The sequence below is a fragment of the Helicoverpa armigera genome, chromosome 6 (assembly GCF_030705265.1).
Source record: "Helicoverpa armigera isolate CAAS_96S chromosome 6, ASM3070526v1, whole genome shotgun sequence".
Taxonomy (NCBI): Eukaryota; Metazoa; Arthropoda; class Insecta; order Lepidoptera; family Noctuidae; genus Helicoverpa; species Helicoverpa armigera.
Window position 1 is genome coordinate 3,783,743 of NC_087125.1, and position 27,915 is coordinate 3,811,657.

The 27,915-nt window shown below is 36.8% G+C and overlaps 2 protein-coding genes across 2 annotated transcripts; one reads left to right on the top strand and one right to left on the bottom strand.

Annotated features, from left to right (window-relative positions):
- Window positions 1–1,592: 1,592 nt before the first annotated feature.
- On the top strand, window positions 1,593–19,206 carry LOC110373105 (venom serine carboxypeptidase). The gene is made up of 8 exons (XM_021330250.3): window positions 1,593–1,779; window positions 3,207–3,517; window positions 7,034–7,146; window positions 13,528–13,701; window positions 17,187–17,354; window positions 17,718–17,980; window positions 18,343–18,474; window positions 18,798–19,206. Exons 1-8 carry the CDS (start codon window positions 1,745–1,747, stop codon window positions 19,189–19,191), a joined length of 1,590 nt encoding a protein of 529 aa, XP_021185925.3. The 5' UTR covers window positions 1,593–1,744; the 3' UTR covers window positions 19,192–19,206.
- A 487-nt stretch (window positions 19,207–19,693) lies between these two features.
- Window positions 19,694–26,740, bottom strand: LOC110373107 (venom serine carboxypeptidase). Its single transcript, XM_021330252.3, has 8 exons — window positions 26,638–26,740; window positions 25,714–26,036; window positions 24,093–24,208; window positions 23,051–23,224; window positions 21,060–21,227; window positions 20,546–20,805; window positions 20,084–20,218; window positions 19,694–19,842 (listed from the first exon to the last, which is right to left on the bottom strand). The coding sequence occupies exons 1-8, from the start codon at window positions 26,670–26,672 to the stop codon at window positions 19,719–19,721; spliced, it is 1,335 nt and encodes a 444-aa protein (XP_021185927.3). The 5' UTR covers window positions 26,673–26,740; the 3' UTR covers window positions 19,694–19,718.
- Window positions 26,741–27,915: the final 1,175 nt, after the last annotated feature.

A 27,915-nucleotide genomic window follows, 5' to 3' on the forward strand; every position in this document is an offset into this window, starting at 1 on the left:
CACGGTTTCAACTAGAATAAACGGCAAGAAAGAAGAATCTTCATGGATACCGTTTTGAAAACTTGTGTGTTGCTAAACATTTCCTGGATTAAATTAATTGCATGAGGCATGTATCTAGATTTCCAGATAAAGTTATTCGTATTAAATAAGGTATTACTAATTATCAAATTATGTAGAAATAATTGTTAAATTAGACTTACAGGCAGTGGCGGCGTAGCATCGGGTGGCACCCGGGGCGGACTACCTATTGAGCACCCCCCAAAAAAAAAAAGACAAAATATAATCACGGACTAAAATTGTAAATTAAAGTAGGAACTTAAAAATCTTGTAGAAATCATTCATGGTGCTTTTTGCTTGGCTTCACATAAAGAAACCGGAGACAGATCACTGCAAAGTTATAGAGCGCTAGCGAAGCGAGCCCGTAGTTTTTGAGGACATAAAAAAACCGAAACATGTATTGTAAAAACCAGCGTCAAGTGAAAAAGCCGCGAGCGCAGCGAGCGCGAAATTTTTGAGTTTTGGGAAACAAAAGTACTCAAACATGTGTGAAAAAAAGCACTGCAAAGAGAAGAAGCTGCGAGCGTAGCGAGCGCGAAATTTCTGATTTTTGGGACGCAATGATACCTAAACTAGAAAGAAGACGATGTTAACTGAAAGGCGCGAGCGCAGCGAGCGCGAAATTTTTGAGTCTTGGAACACAAAAATACTTAAACAAGTTTGAAAATAATCAGTCGAAAGTCAAAAAGCTGCGAGCGCAGCGAGCACGAAATTTTTTGAGTTTTGGGACACAAAAGTCCTCCACCTCCTAAACAACTAGCAGAAATCGTCAGCGTAGAGCGTCAGTTGTTTTTGCTACTTCGGTGCTTTAACTTTTTTTTAGATTGAGGACTCAAATAGTAAACACAGAATAAATCAGAAATGGTGAAAAAACCCCGCGAGCGAAGCGAGCGGATTTTTTTTTCTAACTTTGAGGAAGTAATTTAAGTAATCAGGTAAAAAACAAAGTAAGAGAGGGGTGACAGCCGGACTGGCACCCCTCTCAGTGCCGCCGCGACGTCTTGCGCATGCACTGTTGTAGTTTTGTTTAAAATTTGAATAGCGTGCAGTGAATCTAGGCTTTGCAGATTAGAATGGCACCCTCAGTGACTTCTGCCCGTACCATCCTGGTCGTGCAGATATGTGCCGACCGAGATGGCACCCCCCTAGACGTGGTACCCGGGGCGGACCGCCCCCTCCGCCCCCCCCTTACGCCGCTACTGCTTACAGGTCTAGATAGGATTGATTGCCAAACCTATCTAGACAAAAATCGTATCTATGTAAGTATTGTGGGAATAATTGTAATATAAGTAGAATTAACATCAAGTTCGTGCATGATACCTCTCTTGTAGAGGGAGGAATGTAGGCTTACCCAAATATCTTCTTGGCTTACGGTCACGGCAAACCTTCCACTTTTAAATTTTGAAACATACCCTCACCGTGAAAATCAGCAGCGCCCTTGAAGGTCATTAGTCAACAGCCGAGAGCTAATTATATGACCGTACATAATATTATGTAGACTATCGAATGACGTCACGGACCAGGCAGTGTTGTGCAATTTCTCTGGTTGGCGCGAGTCTACCCAGTCCGGTTGCTGAACTCGATGCCGACGCGCGCGAACCGTGTTCCAATTTTTAAATCGCGCGTCAATTAACCTATGACACTGAAAAAGTTTCTAACATAAACATAAAGTTATCTGTGGTGCAAAATGAAAGTGTTCATTGGATTATTTTTATTATCAAGGTAGGTCAATTATATTTACTATTTTAATTTAATTCCTTGTTTACTTACACGGATTGTTTTTTATTAATAAATCTTGTTAGAATGAGTGCACGCATTACATTGTGATTGATTGCAAAATACCTATCTGCCAGTTAGCAGGAAATCATGATCCCTTTACAACAGCGCAATTGTATGATGTCGTTGCACTTGCCAATAATTTAAATTGATTGATTCAGTGCCGGTTCAATGGGATATAATAGATACAAATGTTCTCACACTTGGTGTTTAGATTGATATTTATGCATAGCCAATGTTTACATCCTTGTAGGTACAACAGGCAAAAAGTCTACGCTTAAGGTTTTTTTTCTTGGGACTTTCGATTTAAAAAATGGTTTCGTTTCACTATTGGAAAGCTACACTGTCCCTGCCCTATATTTTATCCCTGTAAGGGAAGAAGTTCCCCCATGCGGCGTGAAACCATGAAAACAGTTGAAAAACAAAATTTGATGCTTGATTGCCATTAAGATAATCTAACTTTAAAATCTCCTGTTTATTAATTTAGATTTGGGATGCAAGGACATTTATTAAGTTTGTAACTACGAGTATTTTTTTCTCTAGCAATATTATTTTGTTCAATAAATCTCCTATTGGTTTAACATTGCCAGAACCTAAGTATGTACTTATGTTAATACTGAGCGTGACTGGATATGGTAATATTTTTGTTTGTATAAACCTTATCAGTTAATGGTACTAAGTGCACATTCATATTTTTCTAATCTCAACCATTCTATGAAATGTTAATACACCGTAAAATTACTACTATAGTTTAAGAGAATAATCGATTTAAACAAAATATATTTTTTATTTGCATGCATTTTCAAATATTTTTTTGCTATTTATTATACCTAAAGTTGGCCTTGGTTGTATCGCGACTAATTAAAAATGCAAAGATTTTTTAATCCACATTGGTACTTAATTAGGTATAATTATGTATGAATCTGAAGCAAGGAACCGACTTTGTCGTAACAACCTTTACTATGACTCAGTTCCGACGTTTTTTTCCTTTACAAGTAGGTAGGCTTCACAAGTAAGTAAGCATGTACTTACTACATTAGTTAACAGGGCACGTGTCACCTATGTTTTCACCATGCGTGCAAGGAAGTGGACATATTGTACTTAAACGATTATTTCCAAACAATGGTCTTGACCCTACACGCGCAGCCTTCGAAACAGGTTTAATGTCACGACCCAATCTGTATTAATTATTGAAATTAACAACAAAATTATTATGCCAATAAAATTTTAATTGAAATAGGAAAAATCGTGCTAATTAATATTGACTATTATTTATAAAAATAAATTGGTTAATATTGACCTTCAATTAATTGCAGCCCTAAAAAAATAAACGGCGTAAAATCGATAATGTATTCGATTGTTTTTCTTTTCAGCCTATCATCGACATTAGCAAGGACCCCAGCTCTAATCCTGACACCGCTCATCAAGAAAAACTTAGTGGAACAAGCAAGAAACTTATCCGTCGTAGATCCCAAATTATTCTTGAACAGGACCAGTTACTCTGGGTTCTTCACGGTTGATGAAAAGCTGAACTCGAATTTATTCTTCTGGTATTTCCCGGTACCAAACTATACGGAAGAAACGCCATGGATATTATGGTTGCAAGGAGGTCCTGGTTCCACGAGCCTGGCTGGTCTCTTCGACGAGATCGGACCTTTCGAATATACGAACAACGAGTTGAAATGTAAGTTCCTTTCGCTTTTATAATTAGTATTTTAAATACATATAAACCTTCCTCTTCAATCACTCTATCTATTAAAAAAAACCCGCATCAAAATGCGTTGAGTACATTTAAGCGTAGGGACATAGGGATATAGGGACAGAGAAAGCGACTTTGTTTTATACTATGTACTTATTGATTCATATGACGGGTCTTGTGTTTTAATTATGACCGGAAAGACACTCAAAGAAATTAATGACGATGCTCGTGTAGCTTATGAATTAGTTGCATAGATGCATAGCCAATAAGTTGGCACGTTATGAATGACCAAATTAAGCAAATAAATAACTAATTTGTTGACCTTTTGATATCATAGGTAGGTCAATGCTTAAATAGAGGTGGCATTCGACAATATTATAATTCAACATTATTATATTTTGGGGAATTCTCTAAACTCCTAGGTAGTAGCTATTAGTTAGCTATTTGGTATTATAATAATGACCATTTTCAAATAAGAACATTTCACTGTCACACGAATAAGTACCCAAGTAAGTAGTTTACTGAAGTTTAATATTTGTGACATTAAAATTGATCAGCAGATGGTACACTTATTGCCAAACACGATGGTCGTACATTGGTATTGTACGAATCTTATACTTCGATGGTAACTGAGACTTCCCAAAACAATAACTCAATCACCATTTGTAGAAGCTGGAAAGCCGAACCCTCGATACGTCTTGTTATGATTGCAAAAACACTTTAGAATACATTTAATAACAGTAATAAGTATACATTATTTAATGAAGGTGACCTTAGCTGGTACAATTTTTATTTTTTTTTTCTCCACTGAAATAAACTCCCGTTTTAAAATAATGTTCACGTCAATAGATTTAAAAGAAAAATTTGTACGCAATCCTTAAACATTTACTTGGTTAAATAACAAAGCCTCTACTCATTTAACCAAGTAAATATGTAGGTACTTTAAAAACTCTAAATTATTTCACATGCCTGCTCTACAATAGTTATTTCTTTAATTAGCTAATTTTACTTTGACCCATTTTCTTCAGACGTCACGTTAATCTCGGATGTGACGTCAGTTCCCTTTCGGACATATTTCTGTGATAAGAGTAATTGACCTTCTAATGCTTTTGTCGCAGCACAGTAGAATTTTTAAACAAATGTTTAAACCCGTTTTGCCTCGCCCATATACTTACCTAATTCTTGAAATGTTCTTCTATATAGGTAAGCTGCAAATCTTTTATGATGTAATTTTGTATCTAATAGCATTTTTTCCAAAACTGACGAAATTCCGGTTTAAAACCAGTTGCGATTAACGAAAAATTTAAATAATAATTGATGATTATATACCCAATAGGTAATTAATAATATGTAAAAAACTTATATGTTCTTTTTTGACAATTATATTACGTCTCTAGTTGATATAATACAAAATGCAGGAATTTCCGTATTTATTTTCCCTTTCAGCGGGTTTTTGAGCGCGAGTTTTATGATACCAATTAGGTATTACAGTTTGTATGAATTGCTGTGGGGATTCCCTGGGTACCAGTTTCATTTAAACTGCAAAATGTTTTAAAGCAGAAAAAAGGCCTGTTAACAAGGTTATGGCCCAGAAATGAAGAAATAATGAAGAAATACTGAAGTTCCCGTCCCGAAATATTTATACATATTTATTAATGATAAACTTAAATAAATAAATCTTTTATTACTTCACATTGTACATTTTATGACAATACTTTTGCTTAATTCTAAATAAGTGATGATGCATTATTTGCCTGAACTAGGTAAAAACCTGTGCTTATAGGGCTTGTTATAATATTTATGGCGAATTAACAATAAATTGCTGTAGTAACTAAAAACTAGGCCACTGTGACAAATAAAGTGTTATTATACATATTCATTATAATGCTTACATTCTATTTTATTCTGATTATCACTACCTAGTTAATTTCATCATTATCATCATCATCACAGCCTATCGCAGTCCACTGCTGGACATAGGTCTCTCCAAGTGCACGCCAATGAGATCGATTTTCGGCTTCTCGCATCCAGCTCCTGCCAGCCGTCTCGCCGATCTAGTTAATTGGATTTACTATAATCGGCAATTCTTTGGTCTGGTCAAAAGACAATCCTTGCAGAAAAATTACAAAGATATATATATTTTTTACTACTATCATAATTTAAAACTAATTTTATTACTTAATACAAGTCAGTTTAACTGTAAAGCACCATCAGCAGATGATGATATTCAATATTTAATTCACTATTGCGATCATAATATCCTACTTACACTATTATTTTAACTTTCCCACGATTGTCCCTTATTTATACACTTCTCATTTACTTGCATATTTGATCTTTTTGTTCCGATCCGAATAGATTACTCGGCACTTAGACATATAACACCTTGGCCGATAGACATATAAAATTACGAGCTTATACTTTCACGGTCATTTTTAATAAATCTACATACATATACATAGGTAGGTACACTCACTGTCTCCTACCCTTACTCTCAACGGTATACGGTACGTAGCAACAATTCAAGGTAAATTTCGGAATTACCGGTTTTCAAGGGCCCGCTAAGCTTAAGAATAAAATATTTTTGGTAGAACCGGTTCACTATAAAATATTACAGTGGGTAGCGATTTGTTATGTGAATTATGATCAAGATGCACGGAATGCCAACCTTCGTAGTGTCAATATCTTGAGTGATGTAAAAAGAGGTTGAATTCATGCTGGAAACCTCACACCTAATTTTTAGGCGTTGCATAATGACAAGTCGTGTTGAAGTGACTGATTTGGTAAGCGTCAACTAGAAAGACTTTAGATTTCAGAGAATTTGGCCCTCATTTCTCCTTCCTCCTTGCTTCTGTCACCAATTCTAAAAGCTTTGTCCAACTAGGAATGAAAGCCAAGTATAATATGTCAGTGGCTCAGAGTTATGTATGCGAATAAACTCACAAAGCATTGAAATTGTTTTTAAAAATAATAGGCGAACCGTAAATTTTATACTTACACATGAAATGTTTGATAAACACGATATTATAATAGAAATGATTCATAGTTCATTTGTTCAGGTTTACTTGATTTAGGTACTTTATTTATTGGATTAAGTATGAAGGCCACGTGAAAGAGAATTAATTTTATGTAGTCACATGACATTACGGAATAAAAAAACTCTGATTAAGTTCTCCACCGCTTTGGACAAGGATAATAGCACTTTAAAAAGTAGGTTCATGCTTCAACAACCACATTGGTACTTTATAAGTACTTTGGGCAATATTTACGCAAATAGCATAAACAATTCTTAGGACAAACCCAGAATTTTGAATACATTGACTCGAGGTTTTGTCTTAGTCAGCATTTAGGTATGTATTTTTTGTGTTGTGACAAGCTGAATAAGAATGACAGGAAAACCTGGTCATGCTTTGGGCAGCGGAAACAAAGAAAGTGTTTTTCTAATATAAAACTGGTCGTACTATATTTTTTCTAGCTAGAAAAATTTTGTTTTAATTGCAGTGCGGAGTTCGACCTGGGCCAAAGACCATTCGCTGCTGTTTATCGACAACCCTATAGGCGCCGGCTTCAGTTTTACCAACAGCCCTAAAGGCTTCATACAAGATATGACCACGGTAAGAACCTTACACAATACCTTTTAAGGTGATACAAAGGCAATTTCTTATGCGAATAGACTATAAAATTATATGGCTAAACGATGTAGGCTATTTTATGTTAAAACCTGGTATAAAGCTATGGTACCTATTCATAAGAAAATTCTTAGGTCTACAAAGTTGTAAATCATGTAGAAGATAAAACAACTAACGATTTTCAAAGAAACATCAAAATGTAAATATGGATGGATGGCCTTCTTAGATTTTTTTCAATATTTTAGCGGTCAAAGTTTGATTGGGCTTGTGGTGATACTTATTCGCTTAAATCAATACGAAGTAGTTAGTTAAATCAAGGTCGGAATCCATTAACATATTTAGGTACGCACAAGATTGAAGATAGAATGGGCGTGCGCGATCATGTTGACACAATTTGGCAGATATTAATTTTTATCGAAGGTGAAGGATTTTACATAATTTTTCGATTCTTGAAGAAAACTTTTCACTTGTACTGTCCCTCAAAGTATGTAAATGGGTAAGTACCTAATAAGTGATTTTACCAACATTTTATGATCTGAAAAAAGTATATAAGATCTTACTATGTCAGCTGTGTTGCTAGGTGTACATTTTCCCTTAAAATTTTATAGATCAATGGCGCACCAAATTACTCAGGAATTGGCCATTAGTCAGTCTATTTCGTAAACTTATAGAAATCTAAAATAATATTTTTTTGATGAAAAAAGGATTGCCGCTGTAGGTGCAGCGTGAGAAACAATCTCGCAGCCAGACAGATCTAAAATAATACCTACCTATGGATAAAATGATACCATACTAAAACAAGGTGATCAATCACTGTTTCACATGCGAATGTTTTTGCTCCACAAGAGACAAAACAAACATTATTGGTGGTTGCATAAACGAGTGTTGAACTGTTGATACAAAACAATAGACAACTGGTTTATACGTTGTTTTTTGTTGAAAGTTCGATGAAGCGTGGCGATAAACTTCCGCGTATGAATTGTAAAGTGTTTCATTACTTCAATAGAGCTCCTATTTTAGTACTTATTGGCAATGTTTTTAAGAGATTGTGTAAGCCTCATTAAGGCATGTTTAGAATGCCAGGGAGTCTACTCTAATTCAACGAAAAACATACGGTCGGCAGTTGCAGTCAGCAGTTATCATTGAAAACGTACCTTTTTGGTTCATCGCAGCCATTCGCAGCCAGGTATCCGAGCATGAAGGATGTCTAACTAAACCTTTTCTTCTGAAATCTTCAGGCACCCGGATACAATAAAAGATCATATGTCACGTCCTTTTCCAAGTTTTTAGAACACTATGTGGTCATAATAGTATCTATTTAATAATTATGATCACGAACCTGTAACTAGATTTGTGCTGGTTTTTCCTATATCATAGACATCATAGATCACGAATTCACGAGTTAGATAAACTAATCCAATTATTTATTTCAAAACAGAAATGTTTTGTGGACGCTGCGTGTTTGTAATGCAAATAAGTAGCTACTGTAAAAAAATTAACCAAGGAAATCTATCATAGATTAACAAATTTTAAATTGCATGAAATTCATATAGATTGTCTACATTCTCATTATGAATTTCATCAACATGAAAACTGTTTTAAGAAAATTCTGTTTTTTTTTTTTTATTATTATTATTATTAAATCTGCAATCAGTGCCTTCACTTTTAGCAAATATGTTATTTGTAATTTTTCTTTTCAAGTGTGCCCTCCAGTGAGGACATCTACTCATACTTATTTTCACCTATATTATGGTTTTTCTTTTAAGGCGTTTGACATAGCTGAGAATTGTTAGCTGCTGTGCAAGGGTATTGGGGTGGGCTTCCAGCCGCTTTCTATATTTATTCTTGACCTTATCAATTTCCTCTCTGACTGTAGGCATTTCTAGGTGTTCGTGGATCTCATTATTAGTCACATACCAGGGAACATTACTGATGGTTCTGAGTATTATATTCTGCATTCTTTGTATTCGTGTAATGGAGGAGTTGCAAGCACTACCCCACAGCTGTAGGCCGTACATCCATACAGGTTTTAGGATAGATTTGTACACCAATAGTTTATTGTCTACTGAGAGTTTGCTGTTTCGTCCTAGCAACCACAATAATCGTTTATATTTGATATTAAGTTCATCTGGTTTCTTTTTGATGTGATCATTCCATGTCATACGTCTATCGAGATGGAGACCAAGGTATCTGACAGAATTCTGATGAGGAAGGCTCTTGTCTTCTATTGTCACGGGGGGGCAATTACCTTTGCGTAGTGAATAAGTAACGTGAACTGATTTTGAACTGCTAGCTTTAATCCGCCAATTTCGAAGCCATTTGGATGTTTCGTCTAGGCCTTCTTGTAGGATTTTTGAGGCTTCTGCTGGGTCCTTGTGACTCGCCAAGATAGCTGTATCATCGGCGAATGTAGCTGTTGTTACAGTATCCGAGCAAGGGAGATCAGATGTGAAAATGTTATAGAGTATAGGTCCCAGAACTGAGCCTTGAGGTACACCCGCTTGTATCTCAAAAAAATTTGATGTGATTTCACCTTCTTTGACCTGGAACAGTCTTCCTGAGAGGTAAGAATTAAATAGTAAGAAATAGCTGTGTGGCAGACATCTTTTAATTTTACACAGTAGGCCTTTGTGCCAGACTCTATCAAAGGCCTGTTGAATATCCAAGAAGACTGCTGAACAGTATTCTTTTTCTTCCAGAGTTTTTCTTATTTTGTCACAGACTCTATGAACTTGTTCTACAGTAGAGTGTTGTTGTCTGAAGCCAAATTGATGGCTGGGTATAATGCCATTTTCTGTTAAGATCGGAAGAATTCGCCGAAGAAGAAGTTTTTCGAAAACTTTAGACAGTATTGGAAGTAAACTTATTGGTCTATAGGATGTGACGTCTCCTGGTGGTTTGCCATCTTTATAGATCATAATTATTTGAGATACTTTCCATATGTCAGGATAATGTTGAACTCTTAATACCCCATTACACAGCGTAGTGATGTAAGTTACAGCTTTTCGAGGTAGTTGCTTGAGAATTTCTTTAGTAATTAGGTCAAAGCCTGGTGCCTTTTTATCCTTAAGCTCTTTAATTGTTTTCCACACTTCGCGTGCTGAAACGGGTCTCGGCGGTATGTCCATTTGGAAATCTTGGTTTAGAGCTACATCCACTTGTTCATCAAAATCTTTGTCCCCAGAACTATTCGGACAAAACACTTTTGCTAAATGTTCTGCAAAGAGGTCTGCTTTTTCGTGGGGTTTTCTCACCCATCCTTCTGCACATTTCAGTGGCGGTTTGACGGCTTGCGGTCTATCAAAGCCCTTGGTTATTTTCCACAGGGAATAGTTTGTGGACTCGGTAGCAGTCAGATTTTCTAGCTTTTCTTGAAATGAGTTGTCATGCCAGTTTTGCAGTAGGAACTTCAGGTTACTTACGCTTTTGTTAAAATTAATTTTGTCTTCAGTAAGTCTACTCAGATGCCAAACTCTTCGAAGCCGTCTCTTTTCTAGTACAGCTTTTTTTATTTCTGAGGGATAGTTAATTACTTCGCTACTTCTGTAGTGTATTTCAGGAGTACTCATCCAGCATGCTTCCTGTATGAGAGTCGTTCACTGCTTCGTCTATATCGTCAGGAGTTTTAAGGGCCATTTTCATGTTTATCGATTCCTCTATGTGTTCTCGAAAAGTGTTCCAGTCTGTTAGTTTATTACATAGCCTTATTGGTCTTGATACGTCTATAAGGTTGGTACTGACTGTCATTAGTACCGGTGTATGATCTGAGGAACCATCATAACAAGATTCAGGTTTCATATAAAGCTTGGTTAGTCCTTTGAAAATGAAGAAGTCTATAAGGTCCGGCACTTTCTTAGTATCAGTTGGCCAATTAGTAGGTTCTCCAGTAGATATAGTACTTAATTTGTTTTTGTCTATGCTTAGTTTCAGCTGCTTGCCCCTGGTGTTAGTTAATCTGGAGCCCCAAGATGTATGTTTGGCATTCCAGTCTCCACCGGCAATATATCGGTGTCCTAAGGTGCTAAAGAAATTGGAGTACATTGACTCGGTAATGTTGTGTTTAGGTGGGCAATACACTGCCGTCATATTGAGGTCTCCTGTTTTGTCATGTACTGTTACAGTGGTTGCTTGAATGTAATCAGTTTCGTAGTTAGGCATCTGATGATGTTGAATTGACTTTTTGATAACAATGGCCGACCCTGCGTGGCATGTACCGTCAGGATGATTTGTAACATAGCAGTGGTAGCCGGGAAACTTTACTATAGAATTAGCTTTACAGTGTGCTTCCGAGATGAGAAGAATATCTACTTTATGTTCAGCCAAAAACAGTTCGACTTCGTGATTCTTAGTGGTGAGACCATTGATGTTCCAGGTCGCTACCCGTAGCGTGGTCATTTTGTCAGTTTTTCAACTAGTTTAGCTATGAGGGTCATAAGAGTGCTCATTTGTTGAAGAATAATATCAAATTTTTCGGTCTGTTTTATAATGATTTGTTCCAGGGTCGCGTTTATTTGGCCTGATGTGTGATTATTATTCTCCAGAGTGTTCTGGGAGATGGCGTTTCTTTGATTTAATTTTACGGTTTCTGCGTAGGAAAATCTATTTTCTTGTTTCTTTGGCTCTATGTTAGTTTCATTTACTACTGGAGTTTTGGATGTTATTTTGTTTACTGTTGGACGAATATAGTTTTTCTGTTTTCTTGCTTGGATTTCTTTGTAAACTTCACATCCTTTGTAATTCGCTGGATGTGGTCCATTACATAAGGCACACATTGCTGGAGAACTTCGGTCACGTTTCTGGCATTCGGTTGTTTTGTGTGACTGCCCGCATTTTACACACCTATATGGTCTCATACAGTAATTTTTAGTATGGCCATATTGTTGGCATCTCTGGCACTGGACTATTGTTTTCGTTTTTCTTGGTTCTTCTATGATGACACTTTGGTGGTAGATATATTTCAGATCTTTAATAAGTTTATTTTGGGGACCAGTTATCAGATTAACAAAGAATGTCGAAGTGGGACTCTTGTTAGGACCAAACCTTGCATTTATTATCTCTCCAGTTACAATATTTCCAGTTGCCTCTATGTCTTCTTTAATAATGTTCACTGGTGTAGATGGATGTAAGTTTTTTATAACAATTCGGAAGCATCTATTATCTTTCCTATTAAAAGTGTGCCCTATGAGCCCTTTTTCTCTTACCAGGGAGATAAGTTTTTTGTAGGCATCTACATTTTTAGTACTAATCCTAAGTTGCGTTTTGTTGACAATTTTGTATGTAAATTGCTCCTTGTTGACTGCGGTTTCCAGAAGATTTGTTAATTCCTTTAGGTCTTCAATTCCATAGAGGATAATTGGTGGGGGTTTGGCTTGTTTCATTGGTTTAATGCCTCGTCAGCTATATCGACGGGCAGTACATCATATCGATTTGATGTTTTGGTCATATCTGCAGAAGGGCTAGTAGATAATTTTCTTTTCTTATTCCTATTACAAGGCACTTTCTGCCAAGGGGGAGGTTGCGGTGAATCGGTAGGCGTCAAGCGCACATCTGCTGATTTCAACTCTTCACTAGATGGTTGTAATTGACAGTTTCCAATTGGCGCAGGTTTAGGCCTTTGCAGGAATAGGCCAGGATGGAGTGCCTGTTGAACAAGAACTTTCCGGGCAGCAGGATTTTCGTGGACACGAGCTTGGTTTCCGACTTCAGTGGAATGTTCCTCCGAAGAGGTTGAGGATATGTTTAAAATTTCATTTTCACTCATTTTGTCCCCAATAGAATTGTTCATTCACAGGATCTCATATAAAGACACACCCTTTCTTATCTGATGACAAAACGCGATAATGAGTCTTGCCATCACCATTGTGGAGGATGCACAGCAGTATTTACCAACACAGAAGCCTGGTCAACTACTCTTGAGCATCATCGCTGTTCATGGTAGATTTCAGAATTCTACTATGGCAACATTTTTCCAACTGTCAGATGACATGACAATACGACGATATGTCACAAACAAGAATTATGAGAAATAGTAAAAAATATGTAGGTAGGTGAAGAATGATTCGAAAAAACGACTGTCACTTCGTAACTTTAGTCACTTTTTCTGTTTAAATCACCAAACACTATGAGTTACTAATAATGTCACACAGTAATCACTATATTAAGATTGTTTTTATAGTATTTCCACGCACTAATATGCAGATTTGCAGACAAAAAACACAAAAAACTTCGAGAGCACTTTTGCGTGTGGTGACACTTTGACAGCTTCAACGATACGATCAATTCTGATTATAAAAAAATGTTTATTGCAAATTCTAATATCATTGCATTGCAATACATAAAATACAAGTATTTTATCATATGTTCCAGTGTTCGTCGCACCTATACAAGGCTTTACACCAGTTTCGGCTGGTGTTCCCCGAGGTGGCCAAAGCGCCGTTGTACATAGCCGGAGAATCTTACGCCGGCCGATATCTACCAGCTCTCGGCATCAAGATTCTAGAACAGGACCACAGTATCGGACTGCTGGATGTTAATTTACAGGTATGTATATTTTTCAATTGTCTAACTTAGAAAGCTAATTGTAGTCGGTCTTGTAGAGGCAAAAAGTTGTCGTGGTGTATCGCCAACCCGCTGGACAGATCCTTGAAAGACGTTTGTAATGCCAACAAGCGAATGGCCGAAGACAGGAAAGACTGGTGAGTGATGATTCCTCGCTATCCTCAGTTGTGAGGGATCGAGGAAGAAAATATTGTTCTTAATTATTTTTGGTAAAATCATTGCTTCATATGATTTTGGTAAGCCTCACCAGCGATTTCCCTTTTTTTGGTAGACTAGAATTCCTCAAATGATGCCTCGCCGGTTGTGTGTCAAACTTTTGTTGGTTAGGTACTTTGTTTCTTCTGAAGCCCTTTGTTTTCCAAGGCCCTTTCAACCTATACATATCTTCTTTGGCGGGCGTTGCTCACATCTCCTTGAGACGTCAGCGTTATAATAACTTAGAACTAAGTAATTTGTATTTGACCTAATGATAGTTGAGTAGCCTACCTTTGTATAATATCTGATCCGTTAAAAGAAATACAATTCACGCGTTGTCTACTACTACAGGGAAACATACTCTTAATCCGATTCCTAGAACACTTCTGACTTATAAAAATACAGAATTGAAATAAAAATATTGACGAATCATTTTCTACTGTTGTTTGAGCAGGTAATTGTAAAGTGTACAAACAGAGGTTGCTCAACAAGTACCTACCTATGCTAACACATTAAAAAACTGCTCAATTGAATAGAGGTTAAATAAACTGACACCTCTTAAATAACGGAAACTATTCGAGTTAATAACGAAGCAATCTCAATGCAAGTCAATGGACACAAATGACACCAAATGATAAATGTCAAAACTAATTGACAAGGTCAATTTAAAAATCGTTTGCGGTTCGTATCCGTGAAATCGTTTTTGGTTGTAGGTAGGTATGTATGCAAAATGAAACTTATGATGGTTAGAATTGATATGCCATAGTAATTACTGACCTATCTATGTAAAAATATGGTTTATTGCTCAGATCATGTTACTATATGGTTTATGTAATTACTTTCTTTGAGCTGTACACATCCTAGTTTTAATAGCTACACTTATAGAAGCCGAGTCCATTAATCTGCATAACCTTTTATATTGCGCCAAACCTAACCACAATGAGAAATATGTCTGAATTTTAAATAAAAAAATAAAAAAAATATCCAAAATATTTTTCGCAAACCGTATCGACCTCAAAATTCGACAAAAAATTGATACTCAAGAACTCTTTTTTTAATCTCAATGATATATTCAAAAGTTTTTACGTTGACCTTACTGATTTCAATAGACTGTTAATAAGCTAGTTTTTTGCAAAAATCTAGTTTTTTGTTTACTCTCGGTACCTATTTCCCTTTAGCAAAGCTTAAATCATCTCGTATCAAATTTTGCGATTTAAGCAAAAAGCAAGTTTTAAACGTTCCTATGTACCTATATTTGTTACAAAATCCTTGATTATCATTGTAACTTTGTACTTACTTTACCGTAAATTAGTATTGCATCTTTCAAAATATACCTCTAGATATGTGTTAATATTTGTTAAAAATGCTGCTATGATTGTTATGCAAATGTAACAAGTTGTTTCTAAACTATCAATATTAAAAGGACCTCAAGATTCTAAATACCTAACATTTTTTTTTTTATTAGCCTATGCTGTCCCACTGCTCGGCAAAGGCCTCCCCCAAAGCCTTCCACTTTTCTCTATCCATCGCTGCTTGAGGCCAGTCCGAGAGGAAGCTGTCCAAGTCTTCCCTCCAGCGTTTCCTTGGTCTCCCTCTCGGTCGCCTTCCATCCTCCGGGATCCACTTTGTGGTAATATTGGCCCACTTGTCCGGGTGCATTCGACAGATGTGACCCGCCCAATCCGACTTCAACTTTGCAGACTTATTGCCCACATCGAGTATGCCCGTCTTGGACCGGATAATGGTGTTGCGTATCCGGTCGCTAAGCCGTATGTTGAGCAGGCTACGTTCCATGCTTCTTTGGCATACTTTTAGCCTGGACTTCTGAGATTCGGTCAAAGACCAAGTCTGAGCGCCGTAGGTTAGGATGGGCAGAATACACATGTCGACTAGTTTTCGCTTCAGCGATAAAGGGAGCTCACCCTTCATAAGCGACTTCATGGACCAGTAGCTCTTCCAGGCGTTTTCGATCCGTCGATCGATTTCCTTGTCTTGCCTGTTTTCGAAGGACACTAACTGGCCCAAGTAGATGTATTCGTCGACATGTTGTATCTCTTGCCCATCTACCTCGACCCTACGTTTCGCGCTATTAGTCATTACTTTAGTCTTTGACCGGTTCATCACAAGCCCGACTTTGAGGCTGGCGGAGCTCAGCTCTTGGAGCATCTGTTGCAGCTGTTCTGCCGACGGTGCGAATAGGACAATATCATCTGCAAAGCGAAGGTTAGTGAGTGTTTTACTGCCGACTCGGATACCCTGCGATATCCAGGGATCTGTCAGTTCCTTAAAAACCTCTTCGAGTGTGCTGGTAAAAAGTTTTGGTGAGAGCGGATCACCCTGCTTGACTCCTTTATGTATTAGAAATTTGGTGCCTGATGTGTCTAATTTTATGTTGGCGGTGCTATTGCTGTATATGGCTTTCAAGAGGTCTATGTACGTTTTTTCTATGCCTTGGTCTTCTAAAGCTGACAATATTGCTGAATGCTTTATACTGTCAAAAGCCTTTGTATAATCTACGAATGCCAAGTACAATGGTTTCTGGAACTCTATGTGTTTTTCTATAATTTGGTTAAGTGACTGGAGGTGGTCTGTTGTGGAAAAAAAAAAAACCTAACCTAACATTGGACAGGATTTTTAGACACAAGAGCTTGTATGTATACCTAGTACCTACCTACCTATTCAAACCCGTAGGCACCTGCATATTTCAATTAATTAAGCTCTGCTTAATTAATTCGGAAGTACATATATGGGTATTCGTTATCAGGAAACGTTTTCCATGACGATTGATTGACGTAACCTTCTCGCGCCGCCGGACATACCGTAGTTATCAATGTTTGTATAATATTAATATCTAATATCTTGCTCTACATAGTCTACATAAATACTCGATTGAATAGTATACGAGTTGCCAATTTTTTTTTCTGCCGCACGTAAAAGTGTACGTAAGTACCTATAGGGTTTAAAATTACAGTTTATTAAGTAGTTTACTTATCTTATAATTAAGTAAGTATTTATTTTATCTACATATTTGAAATAGGTAGGTACAAAGATTATTCTGGAGAATATAGAACAACAGTGTTTTATTGAAATGATGCAACTGCCCATTACTCTCCCGTAATCTAATTTCGAAAATGTTCTTGCCGATACACACAAAACAGATCAGAGAAGTCGGAGAATCTCTGCACCTACCCACTAAGAATATTGTTATTAGTAAAGCTGAAAGTTCTGTGATTTTTCTGTCAATTCATAATCTATTTATTAAAATGTTCCAGGGCATCATACTGGGCAACCCAGTGCTGAGTCGGGACAGCATAGCAGACTACAGCTCGGTGTACTACCAGTGGGGCCTGATCGACAGCCAGGGCCTGCTGGCAGTCAAGCCGCTGCAGGAGGCATATGACAAAGCTATTACTAGAGAAGACTCCGATTCCGCGTCTTTGGTAAGTTAAGAAAAAAGAGTTACATGATTAATGATCCTCTTTCCTCTCATTTATTTTGGTGTCGGTGCAGCATATTTCTTTATCTGAAGCCTTGACTTTTTCGCAATATTTTCTGCCACGCAATCCATCCATGGTTTCTGTACTGATTCTCTATTGGTAATCCTGTCATGTTTTCAGGTGACGTTCAATTATTTATTCATTGAATATCAGAGATCGTTTTAAAAATATGAATTAATGTAAAAATATCGTTTCTAATTTGAAAACTAGAAGTAAATACAGATATTATGTAGGTACAGTCCAGATAATTTGATATCTATCTACAAGTACTATGCGTATCGAATAAATATTTTTTCTACTTTGCAGCTTCGAGAAGAACTTCTAAACCGCCTTAATGACATAGCAAGGCAGCAGCAGACTTTTAACATCTTAGTGGACGACCTATCCCACCTGGATGACTTCGTCAGCTACATTCGAAGACCCGAAGTGACCGAAGCCCTGCACGTCGGCAGCATAGAGTTCGCCTTCCATAACGCAACAGCTCATAATATGCTCACTCCTGACTTCTTGAGCGAAGTCCGCTCGAAGGTGGAAATGCTGCTCAATCATTATAGGATACTTATTTATTGGTAAGAAAAATGTGTTTCTTATTTATTGGCAAGCATAATGCGTTGTATTATGCACATACGATACATAAGGTATGTACAATTGTATATAGGTATGCATGTACATCAGGAGGGTAGAAAGGGGCAGTACTTGGGTGTACACAGGGGTAGATCATAAGTGAGTTTACTGGGGGAGTACATAATATTAATATAAAGGAGAAATAAGTGTGATCACCCACAGTGCCCAATCCGGTACCTAAATCCGCTACTAATTGACAGTACAAATTATACATACATATGTAAAATTTGTATAAAACAGAAGCCAGCTTCCAACCACTACATTACCCTGCAATATCTTGAATCGAAAACCTTAATGTTGTTTGCAGTGGGCAGATGGACCTGACAGCTCCATGCGTGCCCAACGCTAGAGCTCGCAGGAAGCACTGGCACTGGAACAAACGGGAAGAATTCTTGAATGCATCGCGGACTCCTTGGTGGTTTGACAATAAAGTCGCTGGGTAAGTTACCAATGGAATCCATGGAATCAATCATCAATATATAAATGATCTTTTTTTTACGTTCAGAAGGTGAAGCTTAGAAATGATTAATATGCTTGTGGATTATAAAGCAGATAAAATATTGAGAATTTTAGAATAGTAAGAGCACCAAAACCGCTGCAATATTGCAATAGAGCTTTTAAAAGATTTTTTGCATTCAATCTGGTCTCCATCGCCACTTATTTCTCATGGCGGTGTTCTTTCTTTCCCTTCTACCAGAGGTGCGAATTAATTATTTAAGAAACATGAACAAGATCTTAAGGAATATTTTGTTCTATTTTCAGCTACGTGAAAAGCGGAGGCAGCTTAACAGAAGTCCTAGTCAGAGGTGCAGGACATCTAGTCCCTCTAGACAAGCCAGCAGAAACGACGGAACTAATCAGTCGCTTCATTAAGGGCCTCGCCATGCCTTTACCTCCGGATTACCACATTATGGCCCAAGATACCGCGAAATACATTGATGATGAGCTAGAAGGTGTTTCCAAGACTATACTAGAAGTTCCTATTGTGTCCCCATCAGGGTCTCAAACTGTGATGGTAGTGAGCATAGTATTAAACGTGCTGTTGATCTTAGCTTTAGTTTGTGGTGTAGTGTATGGGTTACGATGGAAGAGACGGACTGATGCGTACTTGTACAACACGGTTGACGAAACCAGTATTACTTCCACTATGTTTTAAGGAGTCAGGATTCTATGCTGAGCATTGATGATAGGTTGTGCGTAGCATTTTTTGACGTTGATGAACAGGGTTCCTTAACTCAGTAGACCAATTTTTGTGGCTATTTTTAAGCCCATTGCTGCTCCAAAATTCAGGAGTTCAATCCGATAACATTTTGTACGAGTTTTTGGCCAAGAATTCGATGGTGGGTTGCAGTGTTTACAGTTTGTGAGCAGAGTGGTCTTAAAATAGGAGCCTAGTTTACTATCGACTTCAGATCTCATGCATTTGTTGTATTTGCTGATGAGTACAATCGTGCTAATCGACATACGATTTTGTAGCATTCGAAATGATGGTAGGTACATAAAATGCATTTCGGCATTTAAATTATTGGGTGAAAGACATTGGACGCGAGAACTAGTCTACGATATCTGCCAAGACCCTGTATTCCTCAGTGCCTTTTAGATTTAATACAATCTGTTGTAAATATGGTATAATTAATATATAGAATAGTGAATAAAATATATTTTGTACATAAAATGCAGCGTTTATTTGAACTCCTCTATGAAACTGTCTATTATAAACTTGGCGACGTCTGGTTGGTCAACTGGCACCATGTGGCCAGCACCTCGAATGAGAACATCCACGAAATTTCCACCTGCTTTCCTGTACCTGAAATATGAAATTAATATAACTGTCATAATTGTAAAACCTTGCAGGAGGAATTGGACACTTAAGAATGCCTTCAGTGTCGTAATTTTGGTGGTTTTAATTTTTGAGGGGTGGAAGATCGTAAATCACGTTGCAATTTTAATTACAATTTCTGACTGAGAAACAATCATGAATTGTTGTTTTCCAATATCCACTAAAACAAACAGGCAAATAAATTAATCATAGCAATTCGCTGTCTTACCCGACAACGGATCCGTTAGCGTATCTGCGCAGGCGGCGGCGCGGCGCCTGCGCGTACGACTCGCGCCGCGACCATTTCAGTGTTTCGTACATATGCTTCGACAGGCTGTAGCCGAGGATTATGTCTAACTGACCACTGGAAGATATAAAAAATGGAAATAAGGAGGTAGGTAAGATCAATCGAGATCGTAAGGCGACAACCTAATGTTGCAGCAGTTCTAAGTATAATAAAGAGGTTCTACCACTTCGTAAACTATAACTGAAATTTTCTATCTAAAGCTGTCTTGTATGCGGGTCCAAAAGAATAATCCAACAGTTACTCCAAACTAAGAACGTTATACGTCGACAATGTAAGTATTACCCATCTATGATAATTTCTAAAGAGCGGTCGATCAATGATTGCCAAAAATTAAGATATGGCTATATCAATTTACTAGAGGATTGCAAAGTTCCGAATCCATACCTGTAGCTCAAAACTCCATAGTGCTCCAAAAGCTCTTCAACAAAAGGCTTAGTGCTATTAGCGAAGTCTGGCAACATTTTCTCATAGACCAGCTGGTTGTTATAGTCAAAGGTTGCGTTGCCCACGTGTATCTGCTTTCTCACTTCGCTCCTGTTAATGAACTCTTCAAATTCGGGAGCCCCTGATGTAGGTTCCTCCACAAAGTTGTATATGCTGACGCCGCTCTGTTTCTTTATGTATTCTATTGTTTCGTTGAATTTCTGGAAATAAAAAATTAAGGAGCATGGAACGGCAATAAGCAGGTATACAAATCCTGAATTATTTTAGGAAAACAGTGTGTACGAGTGACCACGTGAAAAAAGTTCTTAGTGTTCACATGAAATGAAATTCTTATTTTGTGGCTTGCGATCTTGCCTTATGATTTGGCTCTAAAATTGCTTAAACGTAGTGTAATGTCAACCGGACTAAAGACGTCCTTTCATAATATTTTTAATACCATCATCGGTGAACTTACGTTAGCAGCATCGACCATCTTCTTGCTATCGATTAGCTTGACAACCTGTTTCTCCAACGTCTCCAGGTGATCGATCTGATGGCCTTCCAAGATGCCCAGTACCTCACACATGGTGCTATAGTGCATCATGTTCCGGAGTTCTACTAGGCCGTTACCAATTGCTATACCCTGGAAAGGATTTTAAATAAAAGGTTGACAATATGAATGAGTTCAACATATATGTAGGTTTGGACGTAAATATAGGAGGACTCCCACTAGGGTAAAGGCGGGATAGATGCCGCAGTGGGATAGATGCCCCATTTTTTAAAAACCTAACTTCCCATGCTCGCGATTAAGAAACAACCGTTTAACTAGAAGCCACAAGCACCCCGCACCTAAATTAGCCACGCGCCATCGAAGGGTGAGGTCGCGTTTCGCTCGTGTGTGAATTCATCTTCGCGGCGAACTTACAGCGAGCGTAAAATTTTTAAAGGTGAGTATTTGCTGTTGTATAACTTTATAAGTAGATATTAATTCCATCAAATTTTTTATCACGTATGTATATTGTCTAATGAAGTATACATTTTGATGTAAATAGTTGCTCTATTGTATTTATTTATTTAAAAAAATACTAGGGCATCTAACCCTGTCAAAAAGGATAGTTGCCCTGATTTTTTACGGTATAGATGCCCTCCATACACCACGTGTACCCTGAATGTATTATAACTGCTTTGAATATATAGTTTTAATATATTTTTGTGTTTTTTTTTTATATTTTTCACGTGGTTATGTATAGGTTGTGTATACTTTTTATTGATTACAAATGATTTGCAGTTCAAATAGTGAAGATGAAGACAATTCACCTAAGAACATAGTTAAGGGAAAGAAAACTAAAGGTTTGCCGGTGAAAAAGACTAAAAGAGATGGACAGGATGAGCCTTAAGATACAAATAAAAATAACTGCATAAAATGCTTTGAAAACTATGAACAACCAAACCCTAAATCCGACTGGATTCAATGTGTAATGTGTCAGTGCTGGTTACATGAAACCTGCACACTTTTCACTGCCCGGTTAAACATTTGTGATGCTAAGTATATTGTGTTATTTTAGTTTTTGAAAGAATGATTTTTAAAATTTTGAATGTTGAAACTAAATAATTCATATTTTGTAATAAGGGTTTAAAATATAAAATACATTATTTTCATTTTCATTATTTTTCATTATTTTATTTTCATTATAATACTTTTAGAATTTTATTGTGTTAATTTTAATTAATCTGATAATGAATATAAAAAGATTTTAAAAACTGCAAAATACATTTCATTTCAAATGAATTAAAGTCAAAAAATATGTAAATATTATTAATACATATACTTATACAGTATGAAGGGCATCTATCCCGCACCGTAGGCATCTATCCTCGCTAGTATTTTCAAGGTGGGGCATCTATCCATAGGGGTAGGCATCTATCCCCAAAAATTGAGGTCTACAAAAAGCTAAAATCTGCAAAACCTGTAGTATATAGGTCCAAAACTACTACTAATTAAAGGATTAAACTAGTTATATTCATAGGTGTTATTAATGTAGAACCAATATTTATTAAATTATAAGCATATTTCAAAAAGTGGGGCATCTATCCCGCCTTTACCCTACTGGTACTAGATTTTGGATTTCTATGGTTTTAATAGTTTTTCTAACAAATGAGGCTTAAGGCAAATGAGGCATAAGCACAACAGTAACTAGACAGACTAGATCCGGAGCAAATGATGCAATCTTTCTACGCATTGCAAATTTTTGCAATAAAATCCTCTTCAAAATAAATTAGGTTTTTTATTATTTAAGTTTTATTTAATTTATGCTCTATTGTATTTTTTATGAATAATTAGTTTACGTTGCGTTCATCATCGGAAAATGATTTACTCTTTGCCTTAAAAATATGCTATGCTTCATAATATTATGAAGCATAGGTAATTATTAAGTACCTATTAAGTAGGTATTACTTATTAAGTACCTTTAAGTTGATATCCTCTTCTTTATCCTTCTCATTGTGTCTATGGATTTGAATGGCGAGAGCAGGCACGTACTTCCCGGCGTACGACTCGCCGATTACGAAGAGCGGTGCTGATCGTAGCTCCGGGAACATCTCCAGGAACTGCTTGAGGAACTCTAGCATTTGTTCCCCAACCTAGAAACCGAAATCAGATTATTGAAATTAGGCTATACATAAATCTGCTGTCGCAGAGATATCATTCATGTGTTAATTTTTGCTTTTTCTTAAAAAATTGAAACGCTCGCTTTGACACGGACTTCTAGCTACTTTTTGGACTTCTAGCTTCTATAGGTATTAGCAAGCAAAATTATTAAGAGGTTTCCTCAAGCAGTACCTATCACTGTATGAAAGTGCATAAAAATACAAGGGGCAAATATCGTATAATACAAATATTGCAACCTAAAGGAAATGAAAGTGTATTGGGATGCTTGGAAACCAATAAAATATTTAAAAAAAAAAACAAGCCGTATTTTAGGACCCTGGTCTGTGGAAGACACAAACCAGTAATCAGTAAAACTGTATTTTTACTTAACTGCTTCCTGAACTGGTTTATTTCCATTTCTATGGGCTAATAAAGAGTAGGATGAGCTTAGCGAAACATCGTTGCAATAGATTTGCATAAATATCATTAGGTACAGTTACTTTAGACTTGTAAACAGGTAAACTTTACATCTAAAAAGCATATAAAATGACGCTCAGACTTAGACGAAAGCGTTCTATGCCATCCATTATGCCATCACACTCACCTTTTACGAGAAAGAGGTTTAAATATGGAAATAAATAAAAGACAGAATAGATAACGATTATTCTACAGCATTACTAGATAAGGAGATACCTACATAACCATCGGAATGGAAGATTATTCTATCCTGCAGGTACCCATTAAGTTATTCATATCTACCAACTATTACACAGTAGGATGCAACACGGCAAGACCATTGTGCAAGGTTTAAGAGATGTGAGTTCAGCATAACTATGTTTTTACTTATTCATATTGACTCACATCATCTTCATTGTCGGGATATCCGTTCTCGTCATCCGTGAAGCTGAAGCCAGCACCGACCGGGTTGTCGAGGAACAACAAGGAGTGATCGGCCCATGACACGTTTCTTGATGCCACTGAAATCAGAAAAGTCATGTGAGCAGATAGAATCATTTAGTAATGTCATAGATATAAAGAAGGTTTTGGATAAGTGATCACTACATTACTACACTATTACACTACAGAAACCGTTTTTCATGCAGTTTTCATCATAAGGAAAAGGGATTCATGAGGAATTTTCGTTTGGCTTGCGCTCCGTGCGAGGCTATTTAATGTTCAGTAGGTACCTATTCGCCAGACAAAGTATCAGAATACACAGCACGATATTTCATAAAAACCTGTCTATTGTCTAGGTTTTATCGGTCAGACATCGTAAAAAGTGCGCCTAGTTGCATATTAACTGCCATGAAAAAAGGATCATCAAATTCCTTGCTTAGAATCTATTTCGGACACAACCAAACCTAATCCGAATACTTAGTAGATTATTTGTAGTGGAGCATCAACCGTTCCAAACTTGAATACTATTATATATATAGGTACTTTGATTAAATTCTTATTAAATACTTTTGATAATATGTATGTGCAATAAAATAGTTGGCCGTGACGATGACGATATGAATTTATCGTGCACATTGCATCGATAAAAGAAACAGTTAATCAATTAGCAACGAATATTATCCATGCAAGTGTTGTTGAATAGGGTATTACATGCATTTTTGAAATATATCTTAAATAAATTCTTTAGTCTTAATATATCTCTAAAAAATTAAAAATATTTTTTTTTCTCACGTTATGTACGAATATAAATTAATTGTTTTATCATAATTTCAAATTTCGCGCGTATTTCGCGAAAACGCGGCACACAACGGACGCCATGATTGTTTTTTGGTCATGACGTCATTACGTTAGTAAACAAACTACAGCTGTCAGTAATACATATTTTGATATGTATTGAAAATTTTAACTGACACTTTTGTTTACTACCGTAATGGCGTCATTAGCATGGCGGCGACATTTCGTAGTGTTCAAAGACAGATAAAAAAACCTTAAAACTTTAAACTACAATAAAAAATATATTTATGTACCTTACGAAGTGAAACTAACATTTCCCGATTGCTTTTCCTCTAAACAATCATTGTAATACACTTTTAATTTTTTTCTCATCTAGATTAAAATACCCTATTGGTAAACGGTGAAAAATATGTGAGCCCCGTTAGGGTTGCCCTTGATTGAAGCATCATCATCATAATATCAGCCTATTGTTAATGTTCAAGATCAAATGACCATTAAGAATTGTAAAAAGCAGGTATTTACTGAGCAAATGCTTTTAATTGACCTGTTTTGGGAAAACTAATAGAAATGTAACTATGGATGGGTACCTACTAAAGGTACTTACGAAAAAAGTTCGTTATGTAGTCCAGAAGCAAACCAAACCACGGGCAAAAGTTAGTAGCTATAAGCATAGGTCTATTATGATTATTAGTCATGACTTGGTTATTAATGGTAACTTGCTTAGACGGAAAACAGAGCGAACTTTTACTACCAACTTCCCTAGTTCATTGCCTACTATAAAAAAAGTTACCTTTTCCATTCTCCACTTTGATGGGCCCAACGATATCAAAAAGTCCTTTCATAGACGAGAAGCCTGGACCTCCTTGCAGCCATATTATTAAAGGCGTTTCAGATATATCCGTTGCCGCGGGGAAGAACCAGAAGAATAAGTTGGAGTTATATTCTTTCTTCACTGTTATGAAGCCTGAATGACTCCTGTAGCCTAGGAAGTTTGATGAGTTTACTTCTGAAAGTTGTCTGGCTAATGCAGCGCTGCCATTTTGAATGTAAGGTGTTAAAATGAGACAGTCTCCGCAGGAATTCTCTGCTGCTAAGGCGATGCAGAAGACACAGCTGAATAGGAAAAAAGTATTCAGTATTAGGAACTACAAATAACAACCACACTAATATGTGAAAATTGATAAATTGATCGATCAAACATGTAATTTTTACTGAAAAAAGAACAAAGGTGAGGAGCCTACTACATTTTTTTTATAAAAAGTGTATGTGTTTATCAATAGGTACCGTTTAACTGTCTTCAGATTACTTAAATAAGGAAAACAGTCGAAAAATAGTCTGAAGTAACTATGGCAACGCTAATTTACACAAATACCTATCTACGTAACTAATAAATTATCGCGTAAGTACGTGCCAGTCGATTTTCCTTATTCTTCTTCAAATCGTAACCGTAAGAAATGTAAAAATTAACTTGTATTTTTCTTAATTGCAAATTAACCGATGTTATCGTTAAATGACTATAAATTATTGCCAAGAAACAAAAAAAATGACTATTTAATTATTATATTTCAAATAAATTTTTTACTGATCAAGAACAGGCAAGCATAACAGATTGTTTATTGACAATCTACAGACGGGCTCCACGGGCTTGTCTATTCCCTTTTACATCCAAGGAGGTCCTGACTCCTGCTGCGACGGTAATTTTGCAAGCACTCACCTTAGGGCCGCGAACACTAGAATACCTCGCTCCATGACCGGCTACGGTGCAAACCAGTCTCGTTATGAACTTGTACTACATCATTATACTTGCACCTTACTAACTTATAACAAAACCGCGTAGAAAATTGATGACGAATATGAGGAATATTCAGTCTTAGGTACCTAGGTAAAGAATAGGCAATTTTCCTTCTAGGAGTTTGAAGCTTAGAAACTGGGAAAAGTGGATTGATTGATGATTTTTTGTATTGGGTTGCCCGGGTAAAGGGTCGAGGAGGTCAGATAGGCAGTTGCTCCTTGTAAAACATTGGTATTACCCCCCGACCCCAACATAGTTGGGAAAAGTTCGGGAGACGATGATTACGACGATTTCAAATCTCGAACGTTTCATTCCAATGATGACTATGCGATATTATTATATCAAATATATGACAGAATATGACAAACATAATTCGTAAATGGAACACCTCACTCAAACTTCAAACTGCGTAGGTTTACAATGATATACCTACCTTCGTTTACGTTGTGTAAAAGGAAAAGATAATTTAAGGTTTTTATGTTTCATTTTACTTTTTATTTTGAAATTATAAAGATGGAGGAGAGTTCCTAAAGGCAAAGGCAAGACCTCCAGTTGCCGGCAACCGAAGCCGCAAGTGGCCGCAACGTACAACCTCCTCAAAGCGGCGAACAGAAATGTCGATGACTCAACCAGAATCTCACGGAGGAGCCCCATAAAGATTCAACCACATTAACATAGGCTTAATAAACTTAATGTGTTTTTTACAAAGAAATCGCGTTCAAAATTAATAGTTTGGAAAAAAACCCCGTGAAACAGAAGCCGCTGTCCGGTTTTACGAGCGTGGGAAAATCAGTTATCAGCGAAGTCGAATCACGCACAGCGTAATTCGCCATTATGTATTACATCCACGTATTTAAATGTATCGCATCGATGTTTGTTTTACTACGAACATCCTAAATATAGAGCAAATCACTTTTAAGAGCGTGCAAGAATCTATCGCGAATATCTGAGCGTGGGAGCGCGTTTATGCTAAGCAGGTCATTGGTACCCCGCGCCTTACCTCGCGGTATACAGGGGGATGTCGGATACATGCGGAACAATAACATCCATATTTTTTTTAGATGACCAAAAGACATAATAAGTAACATTAATTTTCATCACAATTATTTTTTCTTGTTAAAATGTTACGCTAAGTTGATCGCTAATTTCAATAGAAATTGTGAGGAGTACCTATCTACTTTTTAATATTTTTTTAAACTT

What these genes read in the sequence shown, in the direction of transcription:
- LOC110373105 (XM_021330250.3), top strand. Translation starts at nt 1,745, where the DNA reads ATGAAAGTGTTCATTGGATTATTTTTATTATCAAG. An exon ending in TCATACAAGATATGACCACG is followed by an intron (nt 7,147 to 13,527) that starts GTAAGAACCTTA and finishes CATATGTTCCAG; the next exon opens with TGTTCGTCGCACCTATACAA. An exon ending in ACTCCGATTCCGCGTCTTTG is followed by an intron (nt 17,355 to 17,717) that starts GTAAGTTAAGAA and finishes TCTACTTTGCAG; the next exon opens with CTTCGAGAAGAACTTCTAAA.
- LOC110373107 (XM_021330252.3), bottom strand. Translation starts at nt 26,672, where the DNA reads ATGGAGCGAGGTATTCTAGTGTTCGCGGCCCTAAG. An exon ending in CTAGTGTTCGCGGCCCTAAG is followed by an intron (nt 26,037 to 26,637) that starts GTGAGTGCTTGC and finishes TTTCCTATTCAG; the next exon opens with CTGTGTCTTCTGCATCGCCT. An exon ending in ATCCCGACAATGAAGATGAT is followed by an intron (nt 23,225 to 24,092) that starts GTGAGTCAATAT and finishes TTCGGTTTCTAG; the next exon opens with GTTGGGGAACAAATGCTAGA.